An 18,764-nucleotide genomic window follows, 5' to 3' on the forward strand; every position below is an offset into this window, starting at 1 on the left:
TAAGAAAACCATGAGGCAATCCTTACTTTGCTTGAGTATTGTGACTTGTTCCAGTCTTCTGCTCCCTGAACTGTCTTACCCAGATTGTTTGTACATACTTGTATAATACCTGCTGTGATCTACTCTACTACATGCAATACTGTTCCAACACCTCAGTTCCTCCTTGTGCCTGTCTCTCTATCTGGCTACTGGATTCCAGCCATATCTAACAGATAGATAGTATGATGGATTAAGAGGAGGGGTGGGATGTTTTGTTAGTACACTCTTCAATAGTTGCAAAAGTTATAATACCAAACTTGGCTTGTCATTGAATAAACATTCACCTTTTCACTTATTTTGGTACATGATTCAGCCACTTAGCCACAAGCTCCACACTCGCCTGCATGGTTGTGTCTAAGATGCACAAGCTATGGTCTTATATGTCAGCAGTACATGCTTGCAATGATGTCACAGGAAGCAGGTTCTGCCCCTTCATCTTGCTGATTGTAGGTCTTTTCAGTGCTGAAAAACATGGTTGCTATAGACCAAAAAAAATAAACTAATTTCCCCAGAAACACACAATTTTTTTTTTACGAAATGTTCCCAATGAACAGGAAGCCACAAACAGCACAACACGATCCCCCCTACAAGTAAAATTTGGGCCTATGTGGTGCATACTGGGATGTATGCAGCCTAGTTTTTCCAATGGTTTTCTGCTTCCTTTAATAAAATACTGTAGTTCATGTGAAAATATTTTTTTATATAGCATTGTATATGTTTGCTATTTGTTAGGAATTTTAAATTTTTTTCAGACTTCTGCTATGATTCATTTAAACAGACACTTATTTTATAGCAAGCTTATCTATGCAACAAAATACAACGTTATTGACATATGATAAATGTGCTTGTTTTATCTAAAAAAGCAAGAAATTATTTCATTAGATGTTAAGTACAATCATTATATAGCAAACACCTTAGGTCCTGATGGCACTGCACCAAAGGTCAAATGAATAAAAACTCATATTTACTCTTATCTTACTATTACCTAAATGAAGAAAATCATGTTTCGTGGAAACACTCATTTCATCAGATAATGTTTATGTCATCACAGTGCAAAATGTAGAACAGAGTGTTCATGGGGGAGGGATTGGCTGCACTAGGTGTTGACCAGGTCAGTTTTGCTTGTATATTGTGATGACAACACTCAGTTTCCTCTGCTTGCCATTTCACCTCTTATTACTTTAGTTAGAAATATGCTGACGACTTTTGATGAAAGTCCAGCAAATCACACTTTCTTTCTGGCATATGGATCACTTATCCAGTTTATTATTCATTACGTTATTTCTTGGAAGTAATGTCCTAAAACAGGCTCATTTCCTACTGCTTAGGTAGCTCTAAAACACAAAAATGTTCTGACTAAATATACAGACCTAATTTGTATTGATATTTTGTAATATCATTTCAATCATCATTAAAATGCACAAAACGACAAGTAAATACACAAATACAAAAAAAAGAAGCATCAACACCTCCATTAGCAAGGCAGATAACACAGGAATCAGCGGTGACCATAGGCAAAGGTCACACATTCATGTTTTTTCTCCTACTCCTGAAGTGAGAAGTATATCTACAGTCGTGTACACAGCACAGAGAAAGGGAAAGGAGGCTGAATATGAACTCTTTCTATACCTAGATATTGAGCTCTTTAAGGAGAATAGAATGCCCAGGGACTGTCTGTAAAGAGTTTTTAGAAAAATTATCAGACTGCTTTATCTCTCAGCTGTCATTGGTGTACAGGTCAGAAAGCTGATTTTAACTGCTTAAATAATGAAGAAAGTCAGAGGAAAAACAGGACATAGAAGGTGTTCTTTCATAACATATATTATACAACTTTGTTTAAAGTCTAGTAATGTTTTAGGTAACTTGTAATCCTTGCAGGTTGTTCTTATGTACAAGGGTGAATAGAGGTTTGCAAAAAAAGCCATCTCCCCAAAATCGTTGTAAAATTTCAAACAATATATTTCAAATATTTAACAATCAAAATATATAATTTGATCCTAATATACTTTACAGCTTAGCGTGCAGTGCTGTACATCAATGGTGCTAGGGGACCCCTGTTAAAAAACAGTGTCATACATGATGGCACCGAGCCAATGCCAATTAGGCTCATTTCTGGGTTTCAAGGGTTTAAAGGGGTTTTCCTCAGGGGCACAGAAGCCGCGCACAGAGAGCTTCTGGACGGCGAGGTGGCCAGCTTCTCCCATCTGTCCCTATCTCTCAACATTGTAAGCGCTGGGAGATGGTGTCGGATGGGAGCTACCGAAAGCATGTGCACCCTCGTAAACAAACTGGTGCACAGATGAGACGGACCACGGCGCGGGACATCGGCAGTGCTGGATGAGGTAAGTACACGTTTATTATTTTTAAATAGCCCACCCCAGCCTAGCCCTACGTAAATTTTTATACCGGGATAACCCCTTTAACAAGTTAATGCCGACGATCAGAGGGGCGCTCATTTCTATGGCGTCTGTTACACTGCATTGTCAGCTTTGTCAGGTGTCAAAAAAAATGAAAAAGATAGGGGAAATGCACTAATATAGATGAAAATAGATGGATAAAATAGTAAATCTTTATTAGTTCATTCTAAAAGTACTTCATATAATTCATATCAAACAAAGGAAGAATTAATCCCACATGGGACACAGGCCATAAAAATAGCACATCTGGATGGGGTCCCACATGCAACCATATGCAAAAGTACATATATAAAAATTGTAAATGTGCCACCTAGAGATGGGCGAATTTGTTAAAATTCGTTTCGTCCCGATTCGCCGAATTTTTTGAAAAAAATTGATTCGACCCAAATCGAATCAAAACGAATCATGTTAAAAAAACAGGCATTTCGTGGCTGTAGAGAGCATGTAGGGTGTTGTAGAATGTTGTGCCATGCTTAAATATGCATTGGTCTTCAAACAATGCTGTGTTTTAGTATGACACGCACATGACAGCCGCGGCTTTTAGAATCGCTTTACTCTTCACTTCCATGTGCACTTACATTGGCCAACTTCCCCAAATAAGCGAAGCGGGAACGCAGCCTGACAAGGTAACGTCTGTGCCAGCTCGAAAGGACCGAGCTGAGGGCCAAGATCCCACTATAACATCAAAGAGTACACTCTTTTTACACTGACATCAGATGATTCCATAGATTACGACAGAACCTGTTCTGTGAAACGCGGATACATGTGGAAAGCCCCCCAAAAGAGTGCAGAGGATGTCGGCAGTAATTTTGCATTGACGTCACTGATCATTTTGCCCTTCTTTTCACGCGTCAGTGTCCTCTTTCAATCGGTCAATAATCCATCAGTATTGCTAAAGATAAAAACAAACAGGAGTTGATCCAGAATAGAGATGAGCAGTAAATGGGATATTTGCATGTCGTCTGTGTTCTGTATCCACTCATGCTTTTGGCTATCAATCCAGAAGCTTTTCATCCTTCTGACAGATGAAATGAAGGGGAAAACCAAACATAGTGGCAACGTCATAGAGTGATGGAGGGGGAAAACAGCATTATGGAAATCACAGGGTGTTCCAGGGAGACAGCGGTCAGTTGGCAGCTGAATGAGTAGGCTGCAGAAAGGAACAATGACAAATTATGGAGGTGGCGGAATCATGGTAGGCCACAATGTGGCACAATGATAAGAGTGTGGAGGTGGCAGGAGCAGAAGCAACAGCAGGAGCCCACAGGTGGCAGCAACATGGTGGCAGCAACAGGGATAGCCACAGAGTGGCACAATGATTTAGTGTGGAGGTGGCATCAGCAGCAGGATCCCACAGGTGGCAGCAACATGGTGGCAGTAACAGGGAAAGCCACAGAGTGGCACAATTATATAGTGTGGAGGTGGTATCAGCAGCAGCAACAGGAGGCCACAAAGTGGCACAATGATAAGAGAGTTGAGGTGGCGACAGAAGAAGCAGCAGCAGGAGTCCACAGGTGTCAGCACCATGGTGGCAGCAACAGGGAAAGCCACAGAGTGGCACAATGATATAGTGTGAAGGTGACATCAGAAGCAGTAGGTGCCTGCAGAGGGGCACAATGATATAGTGTGAAGGTGGCATCAGAAGCAGGAGGAGCCTGCAGAGTGGCACAATGATATAGTATGAAGGTGGCATCAGAAGCAGCAGGAGCCTGCAGAGTGGCACAATGATATAGTGCGTTGGTGGCATCAGTAGCAGCAGCAGGAGCCAGCAGGGTGGCACAATGATATAGTGTGAAGGTGGCATCAGAAGCAGCAGCAGCAGGAGGAGCCCACAGAGTCGCACAATGATATAGTGTGTTGGTGGCATCAGAAGCAGCAGGAGCCTGCAGAGTGGCACCACGATATAGTGTGAAGGTGGCGGACAATTCCAGTCCCTGGTAAAGATGTTAGGAGGCAGATGGAGCAACTAGCAGCAGATGTGTGGCATCAGGCGGGTGGCAGCATCAGAATAGTAGCTGACGCAGGTAGTTAGAACCCCGAATCATTTCTCAACGTTTGGTGGAGGCGTCATGGCTGATCTAATCTGATGCATTAGGCATTGGTGAGTTGAAATCCTGGCCGATCCAAGCCTGATTCATCTTCACAAAGGTCAGTCTCTCCACATTACGGGTGGACAAGCAGGTTCTCCTGGGGGTAACGATGGCCCCCGCCACACTGAATACCCGCTCTGATGCCACACTACTGGCCGGGCAGGACAGCTTCTCTACTGCAAACTCCGCAAGTTGCGACCACGCATCAAGGTTGGCTGCCCAGTAGTCCATGGGATCCTCTACCTCAGGTGGTAAAGTGTTGTCCAAGTAGGCCACCACCTGGTGGTGTAGGGTCTGCTTCATGACCTGCTGCTGCTGCTGGTGGCGGCTACCCTCCTCACTAGGCGGGTGAAGGAAATTGCTCATTAAGGAATCCAGACTTAAGCGACTGTTGATGGAACTGCTACTGCTCCTACGCCCCCAGCTCCCCACAGCAGCCGTGGTAGTAGTACGTGAGGAATGCCAGGAATCCCCCAGTCAGACCTGACAGAGGATGGACAATGGCGCACATAGGCAGCGGCCAACTGTGTGCTCAGTATTTCTCTATAGTATGCCAGCTGTTCCTTCCTCTCAGCAGAAGGAAAAAAGTCACCCATTTTGGACCGGTAGCGAGGGTCCAAGAGGGTGGAGAGCTAAAAGTCATCCCTATGCCGGATGTTGACTATTCGGCTGTCACTAGTTAGGCAAAGCAGCATGCTGCGGGCCATCTGCGCAAGTGACTCTGAGGGACTCCCAGTCTCCATATCCACAGTATACTGCCACGGTGCTTCTCGGTCATCTGCCTCGTCTTCTACCTCCTCCGGATGCTACTGCTCCTCCTCTCCTGTCACCTGAGTAGAAAAACCACAAATTGCACCAGACTCTGCTTGTGCTCCAATGTCCTCCTCCTCCGCTAGTTCAGCCCCCACCAGACTCATGTGACCATAAGATGTAGTCTCCACTTCTCCAGTGCCCTGACCAGACAGATTTTGCAGCATGAGTTCCAGGACATGAAGCAGTGGAATGACGTTATTCATCCCGCAGTCCTGGCAACTGACAAATAACGTGGGCTCTTCAAAAGACCTGAGCAAACGGCAGGTGTCACGCATGAACTGCCAGTGGCTGACATCAAAGTTACACAGGGAAGTACTACGGTCCGCTTGCATCATCAAAAAATCATTAATGGCTTTTCTCTGTTCATACAGGCGGTCTAACATATGGAGGCTGGAATTCCAATGGGTGGAAACATCGCATATCAGACTATGTTGGGGTAGGCCGTTCTGGCGCTGCAACTCGAGGAGGGTGTGCTTGGCTTTGTAAGAATGGCTGAAGTGCGTGCAGTGTCCTGGCCATTTTTAGAATGTCTTGCAGATGGGTGTAAGTCTTCAGGAACTTGTTGAATACCAGATTGAACACATGCTTTATGCAGGGTGCATCGACCGTCCCTCCTCTGTCCAGCACAGACGCCATGTTCCTCCCATTGTCTGTCACCATGGTTCCGATTTTTAGTTGTCACGGAGAAAGCCACACATTGATTTCTTCTTCCATGACGGAGGCGGACACTGGCGCAGGAGCAGCAGTTTTTCAACGTGGAGGAGAAAGCGCCGTCTCTTGTGGAAGTTGTTGGTGTGGCTGGGCGGGAAGCACATTCACCCAGTGGGCCGTAAAGGACATATACTGGCCCTGACCATAATTACAGCTCCACATGTCTGCGCTGCCATGCACCTTGGAAGAAACTGATAAGCTCAAGGACTGGCCCACCTTCTGTTGTACATTTTGGTGAAGGGCTGGCACAGCCTTTTTGGAAGAAAAATTGCGGCTTTGAACTCTCCACCTCGGTTCGGCACAAGCCATTAGTTCTCTGAAGGGTGCAGAGACCACGACTTGGAAAGGGAGAGACTGCAGTACCAACAACTTCGACAAGAGCACAGTCAGCTTCTGCACCTTCGGATGGCTGGACGCATAGAGTTGTCTTATTGTAATCGCCTCGCTCAATCACTGCTGGCGCCATGCGTAGCGAGGTGCAGGAGCATCTGCACCGGGAGATGATGTCAAAGACAAACAGCTCCCTTCGGCAGAGGTGCTGGAGCCTTGACTTGCTGAAACAGCATTTGTGCCACTAGGTGCTGCTGCTGTTGCTGCGCCTGCAGGATGGACCGCATCTGACACCCGTTTCTCCCAGGCCATTGAATGGTGATGCTGCATGTGTTGGCGCAGGGCCGTGGTGACAAGGTTAGCTCCCTTTGCCACGCTTCACTTTCTGCCCGCAGATACGACATATACCCATGTTCAAAAAACTGCCACACCGCTGAGGTGGTAATTTTACCGCCAACACTCTGAACTGAGCGACTACTACCGCCGCTGCCTCGCTATGCCCCTGTGCCACTGATTATTTTGGCCTGCGAATCGGGATTTGTACCCCGCGGATGTTTGGCTCCCGTCCTCGCACTGCTGTTACCCTGCTGACTCACAGCCACAGTAGCGACTTGCTGCCTGCTCTGCAAGCTGACACTCTCTTCGCCCGACGATGAATCCCCTGATATACCCGGCTCCCAAGTGCGATCGGCTACATCATCGTCAATTTGCGTTTCCCGGTCACTGGTACTCTCCTCACCGGTGTCAGTATGCACAGCCTGCCTACTGCAGGAAGCAGCGGAAGTCTGCCCTGTTATATTTGAGGAATTGGATGACCTAGTCAACCATTCAACAACCTTTGGGTTGTTGATCAACACACTGCCACTAGATGACAATGGTAGTTCTGGCCTCACAGAGTCACCCCTGCTGGACATCCCCTTACTGTGCTGCCACCTCTGCCTGCTCCACCTGCCACCTTTCTGTCTGACAGTGGTTTATAAACTACATGGATTTGACACGTAAATCTGGCTGTAAACTAGAGCCCCCAAAAGGTATTGCAATGTGCGTTATACAGATACCCCACAACTGACAGTGTAATTTCAGCGAAAATTACTGTATAAACTATGTGGATTTCACACGTAAATCTGGCTGTATACTAGAGCCCCCAAATGGTATTGCAATGTGCGTTATACAGATACCCCACAACTGACAGTGTAATTTCAGTGGAAATCACTATATAAACTACCTGGATTTGACACGTGAATCTGGCTGTATACTAGAGCCCCCAAAAGGTATGGCAATGTGCTTTATACAGATAACCCACAACTGACAGCTCACTACTGCAGATGCATGAATGTCAAACAGATTTCTTCCTATTCGATTTTGTCACTAAATAGAACTGCTATTTGGGGTATATAGAACCCCCTTAGAGAACAGCGAGGGATTGCAGCAAGAATCGCATAGTACAATAGCAGCGGTTGAACGCTACAACATGAAGTGTGAAGTGCTGAGATAGAAAATGGCTGGGCTTTATAGGGCTGTGTGACATCACATAAGCCTGCCGGTCGCTGATTGGCTTACAGGTCTGCAGATGTCATCGGCGGTGTTCCTTTCTCCTTACCAGAATTCTCTGCCCCATGTAACACGTCGCGCCGATTTAGCAGAAACATGAGGGGGAAAAAAACCAAATTCGTTTCCGCGAATCAGCACAAACTTCGGCTTCGTGGCGAATCAAATTTTTCCTGAAATTCTAACCGAAGTTAGAATCATTAGAATCCATTCACCAATCTCCAGTGCCACCTCATTCATATAAATCTCATAAGTAAGAAAATCAAAATGAGCCATTACATAGCTATGGAAACATAAGCAAGAAGTAAACTATCCTGAACAAAGGTAAAAAGATATAAAGATTACATCCAGTGTTAGAATCAGAAGTGGGCAGCAGCTTGGATCCCAAAGACCAACGTGCCGCCTGGGGCGCATTTCTTTAGAAACTCCTTCATCAGGGGGATCCATCTATTTTGGTCTATATCACTACATTTCCCCTATCTTCTTCATTTATTTGGTTTATAGTTCCATAGGTAGTGCTTGAGTCTTTTCAAGTATATTTGTATACTTGATGTATTTATGCATGTTGCAGTTTTTGCTTTTTGGTTAAATTGTTCAGGTGTCAACATTTAAATGGCTTAACGGGGGTCTCCCTCCACAATCATTGCTATAGCATGGTACTATATTGAACTATATAGGTACTATAATGAGCACGCAATCAAACCTAAATCATTATTGAACTCACTGAACACCGTATAAAAAAAAAATTAAAAAAAACATCAAAACTTTAGATTTTTACCTATCTCATCCAACAAGAAACGCAATAAAAAGTGATTAAAAATGTATCTACATACTTAACAGGTTTCCGTTTTGCCATGTTCTGTTGTAAGGCATCTTTGTGTTTTACCATCAATAAAATCTTGTTGAAACCAAAAAATTTATCTACTCTAGAATTTTTCTGGTGTAAAGTAGCCCTCAACCAGTTTTGTAGACAAAAAAAATGTGAAAGCGTTTCACCTCTTGTAAAAAGGCAATGCAAAAACTATACATTTTTATACATAACAATAAAATATCCAAATATGGTATCACCGTAATTGTACTGGCCCATACAATTAAAAGTAATATATTACTTAGGGCATATGGTAAACACCAAAAAAAAGTCAAATTACAAAATTAATGTTTATTTCTACTCCCCCGCCTCAAAAAATATGGTAATTCATTCTGCTTTACTTTGCAACCATACAAGTAACATCCACATGTATAATTTCTAAGTTTTTGTCAAATTTTTGCTTTTCTGTAAATAAACAAAAACATGTACCAAAATACGCCATGTCACAAAAAATAATCTCAAAATCACTGTTAGTTAAAGTGTTCAAAAGTTATAACCATATAAATTGACACATGTCTGATTTGAAAAAATAGGACTACTCATCGGGGGTTATTTATGTTTTCTCCTTTATTTTCTCCTAAATTTGTGACTTTTCCACTCGCCTAGCAAAACTAGTCATGCAGCAATTTTTCAGTGTTGCACCTGATATATCTTTAAAATCAAGAGGTGAATGTATGAATACGTTGCAATTTTGGAGCAAATCAAGGTTAAAAAGTCTCTCCAGGAAAAAACTTTAAAAGAAGTTGAAGAAGAGTTTGAGACATATGTGCGACTTTTGTGTGACTTTTCAATTAAAAGTTGCAAAAACCCTATAGACATAGTTGCCTGATATATGAACCTCTAAAAGAAATCCAACAAGTCCAAAAGTCGGAAAAAAACAAGAAAAGATAGATACAAATGTGTCAACTAAAGATAAATGCCCCCCCCCTAAAGGGGTTAAATGAAAAACAACCCATATGCAGGAGAATGTCCTTTAAATATACTTTATTCAATTTCTATAATAAATATAATAAAAACAACAATTCTGGCATTGTTAATACAATCTCTAACAATGTGACCATGTTACAAAGCAGTTTAAGCTACAATGAAGTTCAGGATATTATAGACATGGTAATACCAATTCTGTGGATTAGTTCTATACTGTGGGGAATTGCTCTGGTGGTTGACTGGTAGCAGTGCAGGAAGCAGGGACACATGCCGGTTTAAAGTCCAACTTAAGTGTTTATTCACACTTGCAAAACAGAACACAAATTCAGCCTCGGCTTAGGCACATGCAAAAACGTTACAAAAGTAATTCCTGCCCGGCTAGGCGCTGTCTAAAACATTTGATGGACCCTAGCTATCCGGGTACCAGGCTGCCTGGCACCCGCTCTTGGCCAGCAGCAAGACAGGAGGCCCTCAGTTACCTTTGCTGTCAGAATACAATCTCGCTTTCAGCTCTCCACTCCTACTCTCCTACTGCTTCTGGCCAGCAGATTAAATCAGGCCCTAACGAGGCCTGTGACCCGCACCTGTGGGCTATACAAAAGCCCAGGACCGAAGCCCGGGTGGAGTAGGAGTCCCACTACCAGCCTACCCCTACTCCATAATAAGCAGGCCCAGTACGGACATTACAAATGTGTCTGTGTTAGCTAGGCCAACACAGACAAAACAGACTATTCCTGCTTATCATGTCTGCATTAACCCTTGGGTTACTGCAGACAAACCCAGGGCTTTTACCACCTGCATTTCATCTGCCTGTAGGACAGATAGCAGTTTTCCCAAATGACACCTCTCACTTTCTCACAATACTTACGTATATATCCAGCAGATTCAAATCATTGCTGTGCAATTCTCTAACTATACAACAAATCGTTTGCAGTACTTACAGCTTTATTTATTGCAGATGTTGCCATAGAGTTACTGTTAATAATAAAGTTTTGCTAATGATATGTAAACCTTTAAACAGTTTGTACTTACCGGGTTCATAGTAATCAATGATTGATACAAAAGCATCTTGGGTATAACCAACATTTGAACTTCGAGTGGTTGGAATATTTAAGCAGAACTCTGTTTGGTTGAGCTAAAAAGTAACATTTCCTTGGTTATTTGAGAACACACCTTTTGTAACAATAATCAACAAATAGGGAAAAACATGAGAAATCAACTTACAGAATCAATATATATGTTCACTTTGTCATCAACAGTTTCCACCTTTTTAATTGGATATTTCAGATTAATACCATCTGGAGCCAAACTGAAGCCACTGAGCAAATCCACCTGCAGAACAGCCATGCCAGTCGGTGCATTGGATTCTATTTCAGCGTTCCTGACAATGGGGATATATATGATAGAAAATACTTTGAGAGACAACAATAAGTTTACATTTGTGCATGTATATGCAGGTGTCTTTAACGGTTCATTCATAGAATTTAGGTTTCTAGGTTTCTGGTCGCTGTGTGTGTATATATATATATATATATATATATATATACTCATGCATAAATAAATGTATGGGCATCTGTGGTTTGATTTAATAATAATTTCTTTATTTATATAGCGCACACAAATTACACAGTGCTGCACAGTGCTTGTCAAATCAGATTTATTTGCAAGTGTGCATTGGATGGGTTACCAATATTTGGTGAAAATTTCATGTCAATAAAGAAATACAGTATATTTCCTCAAAAAATTGGTAAGGTGATCAATACTTATTTCACCCATTGGGGAATATTTATCAGGGCTTGCATTACCATTTTCTGGTGTACAAGTCCTGAAATAACCACAATTCTTGGTGCTCCACAAATTATTGTAATTCTTTATGCCACCTCCATACTAATTTGACTTGTAGGGGTGAGAAGGAAGTAGCCCCCATATAAATAGATACTTGAAACTTGAAACTTAGAAAGTCCAAGCCAACTTTCGAATTTTAACTTTGCTTGGCTTTTGTATGAAAAATAAATGAAACCATATGTTATAGCATGGACCAAGTAAGTCTAAATTAAACACAGAAATAACTAAATACAGATATCAGTTCCTGACACTTCTGATTCTAAAACATTGTTTTTAGGGATATATCTGCAGTATCTATTTATCTATCTATATCTGTCTACAGAAGTGTCCGCAAAGAAGTAAAATAGCTACATGTAGTACCCAGCTGTGTAAATCTATTTTTTCCTCTCTAATTCCTCCCTTTCTAGTTTTAAGAAATCCAAAGAAATTGGATATTAACACTCCTGTCTGGTATTTTATGCCAAGCTAAAGGGAAAGGAAAGGAAGGACACATCTCTACTTGCCAAAATTACTACTAGCTTTTTAAAATAATTTATAACTAAAAAAATATAAGCGAAAGGAAACTGAGAGCAACATTAAATGACCATTTGTTAACAAAATTCAAAATGACAAAAACGCAGATGCTTAGAACTTGAAAGTCTCCATGTAATGAATGGTCTTTAAATACTTAGATGCAGTTTTGTCAATTAAATGATTTTTTTATATGCTTAGATAATGTAAAGAAATATTTGACCACAAACATGAGTTGTTACAGTGTTTTAACTCAATTGGTGATGGTAGCATTTTGATTTTCAAGTAAAAATGTGGAGCTACTAAACCTGTGAAATTGACTTGATTTCTGAATTCTGAATCTTTGTGTCCAGCAAAACTATTGCCACTTTGTAGGCACTGCATTTAGATAGACAGTTCTAATACTTCATATAACAAATAAATATTATTTCTTGAAATATGACATACCTTGTACATACATTTAAAGTCACAGAATTTAGAGTTTCTATGTTATCCTTTACAGTAACATCCAAATCAAAAGAATCTTTACTTGCAGCAGATCTACGTGCTCTTTGGGATTCAGAGTTTCTTACATTATAAATAATGTGCAGCTAAAATAGAAAGAAAACTAACCTTTTAGAGCATGTTTCAAAATTGATGTTCACCCTTGCTACTACTGTAAAACTTATTACTTTTCTAAGTTTCATTACAACATATAACAGTTGGATCATCCAATATTGAATTATTCCCCTGCATTTGAAATCATTGAAGATTCATGTTCACTAAGGCCAAGTTCACATTTGCATTATGCCTCTTCCTTATTGTGCTTTCAATATTTATAATGAAAAAATAGTGATGCAATCCTTGCTATTTTTTTTTCAAAAATACCAGAAGCATGATGAAGCGGAAGACAAATAAAAAAAACGGTACAAGCACCAAAGCCACACATGATTTTTTGAATTTTTGCCTATTTGTCAGGGGAGGAAATTCACCAACAATTCTTGTTGGTGGTAGCCAAATTGATAACTGAGTATCACTAAAAAACAACCTATAATATTCTCAATATTTCTGGATAATTCACAAAGACTAGATATTGCAGCAATGATACATGGTAATTAGTGGGCAGATGTGTCTGGTACACTAGTTTCTCCAACAGAGGAAAAAGTGACAAGTAATGTAAAGGCTATTGTAGTATAGTGTATGTAGGGCACCATAGACTCTTGGGGGCATATTTATCAGGACCTCTGCGCACCGCCAGTGGCACAGAGGCCCTGAAATAAATTGCAAATGCTAGCTTATTGCTAGCTTTTGCGATTATTTTCCCAAATCCGCCACCTTCACGCCAGTGAAGGGGGGGGGGCGTTACTGTCCCTGCGCCTGTGCACTCGCTGCTGCCGGCGACTTTTCATACGTGAAAAGTCGCCGGCTGCGTTCTTTTCTACGCCAGGCAGGTTAAACGCTGCGATGCTGGAAGCCCGATACATCAAGAGGCAGAAGCCTCTTGATGTATCGGGTTGCGAATTTGCAGCGGCGGGGAGATCATACACTGGCGCACGAGCGCCAGCGTATGATAAATATCCCCCATGGTGTTGCCTTTACTAACATTGAGCTCAATGCTCCCATGTTCCAGTTGTGCCACATAAGAGTCTGAAACAGTGACAAATCTCCTGACAGCCAGAACTGACTACAAGTGTCGCTACTGCAATCTGTCTGCCATTAAAATGACAACTACAAACACGAGAGATAATGTTAGTATTGTTAAATGCAAGAACAATTTACCTGCAATATGGCAAATCCAGCCCCCTCTGCACGAATTGTTATATTAATGTCTTTCCCAACTTCAATCTGAAATTCAAAATATTTATTTCACACTATTTCAAAAATGTATTAGCAATATTCTTACACATTAACATTTCATTTCAACCACAAAATGCATTTGAACTAACATTATTCACATACAAAATATAAATTATATCATAGAGAGACATTGGCTCTCTAAAATGAGATCAATATTAAAGTACATATACTGTATTTGACACATATTTAATAAAGATTAAAATTACTTTATGTATTACCTGTTTACTTTGAAGCATCATGTAATTCTCAGAATTTATTCTGAAACTTGGAGAATTTGTTTGGTTTCCCTCCACTGACACGTGCAATGCTGGTTTGCTGTTTGAGTACTTAGATGCAAAGGAAGACATTGCTTGCAGAGCTACTACAGTGTCCTGATAAAGAAAATAGATAATCTGTATTTTATCTATAAAATGAGTCCACTGTATGTTATAAATAGTTTATACTTAGTTCTATATAGTTCCACTCAAATTAAAGGGTTTGGTCACAAATACCAACCAGGGTATGTACAAGACCCTAATAAGGTCACCCATATAGTATTTGGTAAACCCGCCTGAAAAGACGGGTCAAGTGACCTGCGGGCAGCAGGACTTGGGACTTCCCGTGTCATCCTGCTACCCCCCAACAATGGAGGGGGGCATGCCGTCATTACTTTGTGCACTTCTTTTTTAAATGTCTCACAGTTGTCAGATCTTCCTATTTGCACCATATCTGTGGCTTTTTTTGAAACTCATTCTAATCCCTGCCACTTTCAGCTTCAGACAACTTAATCCAGATTTATCAAGTGAATCCTGATATGCTTGACAGAATTATAAAGTGTGATTTTTCAAAAAGTTTTTAAGAAAACTTTTTTTCAAATAGCGATTTAAGTACCGGTAAACCCTTGGAACCAGTTGCAAAAATGTGTGCTCTTTTTAAACTAAAAGGTTGCATCTCCACAACTCATTTAATAAAATGTCTAGATCCCTATAATAAATTCTATGTGCAAAAAAGAGCTCATAAGACATTCTAAAAAAAACTGGAGTAAGATCCTGCCTAACACCAGTGAACGCCGACACCTAGGTAAGGTAGAGAGAATAATGATGATTTAGTTCACTTCTCTAAGTCAAGTTTGAGACCACATGTAAGTATAACAAGTAGACCTCTTTGTTGAAGAAGGAAATTTCTGCTACATTACAGATCTGTAGGTTTCCCAATTAGTGACTGATCTCTCTGCACCATCTCTGCACTCATGAAGTCATAAAGGGATGGCTATAAGTGACTTCAACAGAATATTTTCCCTCAAAAATTATAGCAATCTGCTTCAATATGTGCACTGTTATACTTCCAGAAAACCAAAAGATGAGAACATTGGGTGGGGGATTTAACAAGCTCTGGAACTCGATATTCCGCCAAGAGGCTCCAGACTCTTAGTACATAATGGTGTAGAACTGCACTATAATCTAACATTGGGTGTCCCTACCACGCTCTGGCCCACTCTGTGACTGGACTCTGATCTCTACACGTCCCTCTCTACCCACTTTATGTGAAAGTGGTGGAAGGGTGGAAAAGTCACAAATTCCTGGCTGTGCACCCATACAATCCTTGATAAATCCCCCCCCCCCATTATAGAAACTACACCCCTCAATGTATGAAAATTCAACATTAAAAAGTTTATCAACCCTTTGTGTTTCACAGGGGTTAAAAAAATGGAGGTGCAATATACAATACATTAGTTTTGGCCAAAAATATTTACAAAGGGTTAGATGAAAAAAGGTCATCAAAGTTTGATACGCAATTTCTCCTGAGTATGTGGATACCCCATATGTGGTGGTAAACTGCTGTATAGACACATGACCGGGCATTGAATGAAAGGAGCGCCATTCAGAGCAGATTTGCATTACAAGTGTTACAAATGGTTTTTTTTGTAAATTAAACATATGAGGCATATTTTTTGCAAGATGAGATCCACTTTTCAAGTACATAGTTTAGGATTCAATAGCTAATAGCTTAGATTTTATTAACTGTTTCTTGGGGGGAGGTTAAGAAAATCATTAATTCTGGTTTAGGGTTTTTATTTTTTTTTCTTGGCCGTTCAACATACCATAAATATAATACCTTAAATTTATTCTATAGATCACCATGATTATGTCGATATCCCATTTATCTTGTAGGCATGTAAGAGATGTTGGACAGAGAGTCCACTGGAAAACTGGATGCAGATAGAGGCGGAGTTTGCGTCATATGAGCAATTAAAAGATCTGCTTATAGCTACCAATCTAGATTTAAAAAAAGGACATACCCATCTTCTCGATACTACCAGGTTGATGCTTATGGTATGGATCAAATTCTGCTCAATACAGCAGAGGATTAAAAAATACTTAATACTGGAACCAGCAGACATGAGATTGGCCACTCTGAGTGCCTGTATGACTGACATAAATTTGAACATCTGGAAAAGGCAGGGGATTTCATTATTAGCCGATATCTGGATTGAAGAAGGCTTATGTACGTTTGATCTTATAAGGGAAAAAATTTGTATACCAGCAACAGAATTTATGGTGTATGCAAGATTGAAATCCTTTTTAAGATCAGTCAGAAACGTTATGGGCACTGGAATAAATGAGTCAAACCCATCCAGATTTTTTTAAATTTTTGACATCAAAAGTTAAATACAAAGGCGGTATTTCATTAGCATATTCAGAATTTATGGAGACCACTAGCAAAGGAAAACTTGGATATATGAACAAATGGGAGCAGGAAATGGGGAGATCTTTCCCGTTAGTGGACTGGCTTAATGCTACTAGAGGGATTAGAAAGAATACGTTCTGCTTAAATTATTATGAGATATTAATTAAGATTCACACTAGATGGTATACTCCTCCTGTACGACTTGCTAATATGCTTTCTGACCAATCTGACTTATGTTGGAGATGCTGTGGAAAAAAAGCAACCCTATGCCATATATTGTGGTCATGCCCCAAGCTAAGTAGCTACTGGTTGGGTGTTGGAAAAATTATAGAATTGGTAGCTGGGGTTTCCCTTGGACTCTCACCAGAATGGGCACTTTTGAATATTGTGTCAAGGGACCTATTTAAAAAAATCCACAAATATAAATGGGTTATTAATAAAATCTTGACAGCAGCTAGAGTTATACTGGTTAAAAAATGGAAGGACGAAGCTAGCCCAACTATTACTGAAATGATTTCTTTAGTTAATTCCACATGGAGAATGGAAAAATGTCTTGGGGAACAAGGTATTATAAAGATTAATGATTTTGACGAATTGTGGAAATCATGGCCAGGCTATGAAAGGAATACTGCCTAAAATCTCTTTCATATTTGATGGTGACACCAGAGAATTAATAAAAAAAAAATATATATATATATATATTTTTTTTTTCCCTTCTGTTTTTCTTCAATCTTTTACTCCCTTCCTTTCTTCTTTTTTCTTCTTACATCTTCTACCTCTTACACGGTGCAGTGAATATTGTATGAAATGTGCATGATATGCAACAATCGAAATGCAACTGCTGTTTACCTTTTGCTCAGCTTTAACCCGTTAACGCTCAGCGTCCGATATATCGGACGCTGAGCTCAATGACTTAGCGCTCAGCGTCCGATATATCGGACGCTGAGCCCATGCCGGTTCAGCTCAAGATCTGAGCCGAACCGGCATCGGGAAACACGGGGTGCCGGCTGTGACTGATAGCCGGCACCCCAGTGTAACACCCGCGATCGGAGTTGACTCCGATCGCGGGTGCTTAACCCGTTAAATGCCGCGGTCAGCGCGACCGCGGCATCTAACATGCCTCTGGGGGGTCTTTCCCCCACGATCGGCCCCCCCGAACCGTTTTCGGGGGGCGCCGATCGTTGCTATAGCAACTCTGGGGTCCGATCTGGACCCCAGAGTTACCTGCAAGAATTGCCGGTAAGATGGCGTCTGTGACGTCATCTTACTGGCACAGTGCCAGCCTATGCAAGTGTATAGGCTGACACTGGTAATACTCTGCAATACATGAGTATTGCAGAATATTATCATGAACAAGCAATCAGAGGATTTCTTGTTCATGTCCCATGGTATAAAAGTGAAAAAGTAAAAAAAAAATGTTATTCAATAAAAAAATAAAGTAATAAATCACTAAAAATGCCCAAAACCCCCAAAACATATAAAGAGACATATAACTAAAAAAAAAGTCTAAATCATAACACAAACCCCACATATATAGTATCACCGCGTCCGTAACAACCCGTAGAATAAAAGTAAATCATTATTGAACCCCGACGATAAACGCCGTAAAAAAAACTGCTATAAACCTTCCAAAAATTATGATTTTTAGCTATTCAATCCCACAAAAAATGCTATAAAATGTGATCAAAAAACCATGTGTACTCCGACATGATACTGGTGCATCAACCAGCTCCGTAGCCAAAAAAGTAACAATGTTATGCCACTTGGAAGACGGCAATACATAAATGATAGATTTTTCCCCACATTAGGGTTTTGTTTGACAAATTTAGTAAAACGTAAGAAAATATATTCAAGTCTGGTATCCCCGTAATCGTATCGACCCATAGAATAAAGATAATATGATTATTAGTCTATACGGTGAACACCAAAAAAAAAAAAGAGTAAAAAATCCATTACAGAATTGATGCTTTTCTACTCCTGCCCTCAAAAAAAGTTCCTAAATTTTCAACAATAGGTGATACCAACCCCAAAATGGTAACAATGGAAAAAGCATCTCATCGCGCAAAAAAAATGGCATCACATGGCCCAAATAACGAAAAAGCGAAAATTTTATAGCCTTCAAAAGGGGCCAATGAGGAAACTAAAATCCTGGCAGCTGCAGCG

General features: G+C 40.7%; 1 protein-coding gene across 2 annotated transcripts in view; it reads right to left on the reverse strand.

Moving 5' to 3' along the window:
- Window positions 1-18,764, reverse strand: part of CD109 (CD109 molecule) — a 129,736-nt gene that overhangs the window by 6,664 nt on the left and 104,308 nt on the right. For both annotated transcript variants that reach the window (XM_072142116.1, XM_072142117.1), the window contains 5 exons: window positions 14,153-14,305; window positions 13,857-13,922; window positions 12,546-12,688; window positions 10,968-11,124; window positions 10,776-10,878 (listed from right to left, as the gene is read on the reverse strand). In XM_072142116.1, the coding sequence (XP_071998217.1) occupies window positions 10,776-10,878; window positions 10,968-11,124; window positions 12,546-12,688; window positions 13,857-13,922; window positions 14,153-14,305 (622 nt within the window). The remainder of the gene's footprint in view (window positions 1-10,775; window positions 10,879-10,967; window positions 11,125-12,545; window positions 12,689-13,856; window positions 13,923-14,152; window positions 14,306-18,764) is intronic.

This window comes from Engystomops pustulosus, chromosome 3 (genome assembly GCF_040894005.1).
Source record: "Engystomops pustulosus chromosome 3, aEngPut4.maternal, whole genome shotgun sequence".
NCBI classification, from domain to species: Eukaryota; Metazoa; Chordata; class Amphibia; order Anura; family Leptodactylidae; genus Engystomops; species Engystomops pustulosus.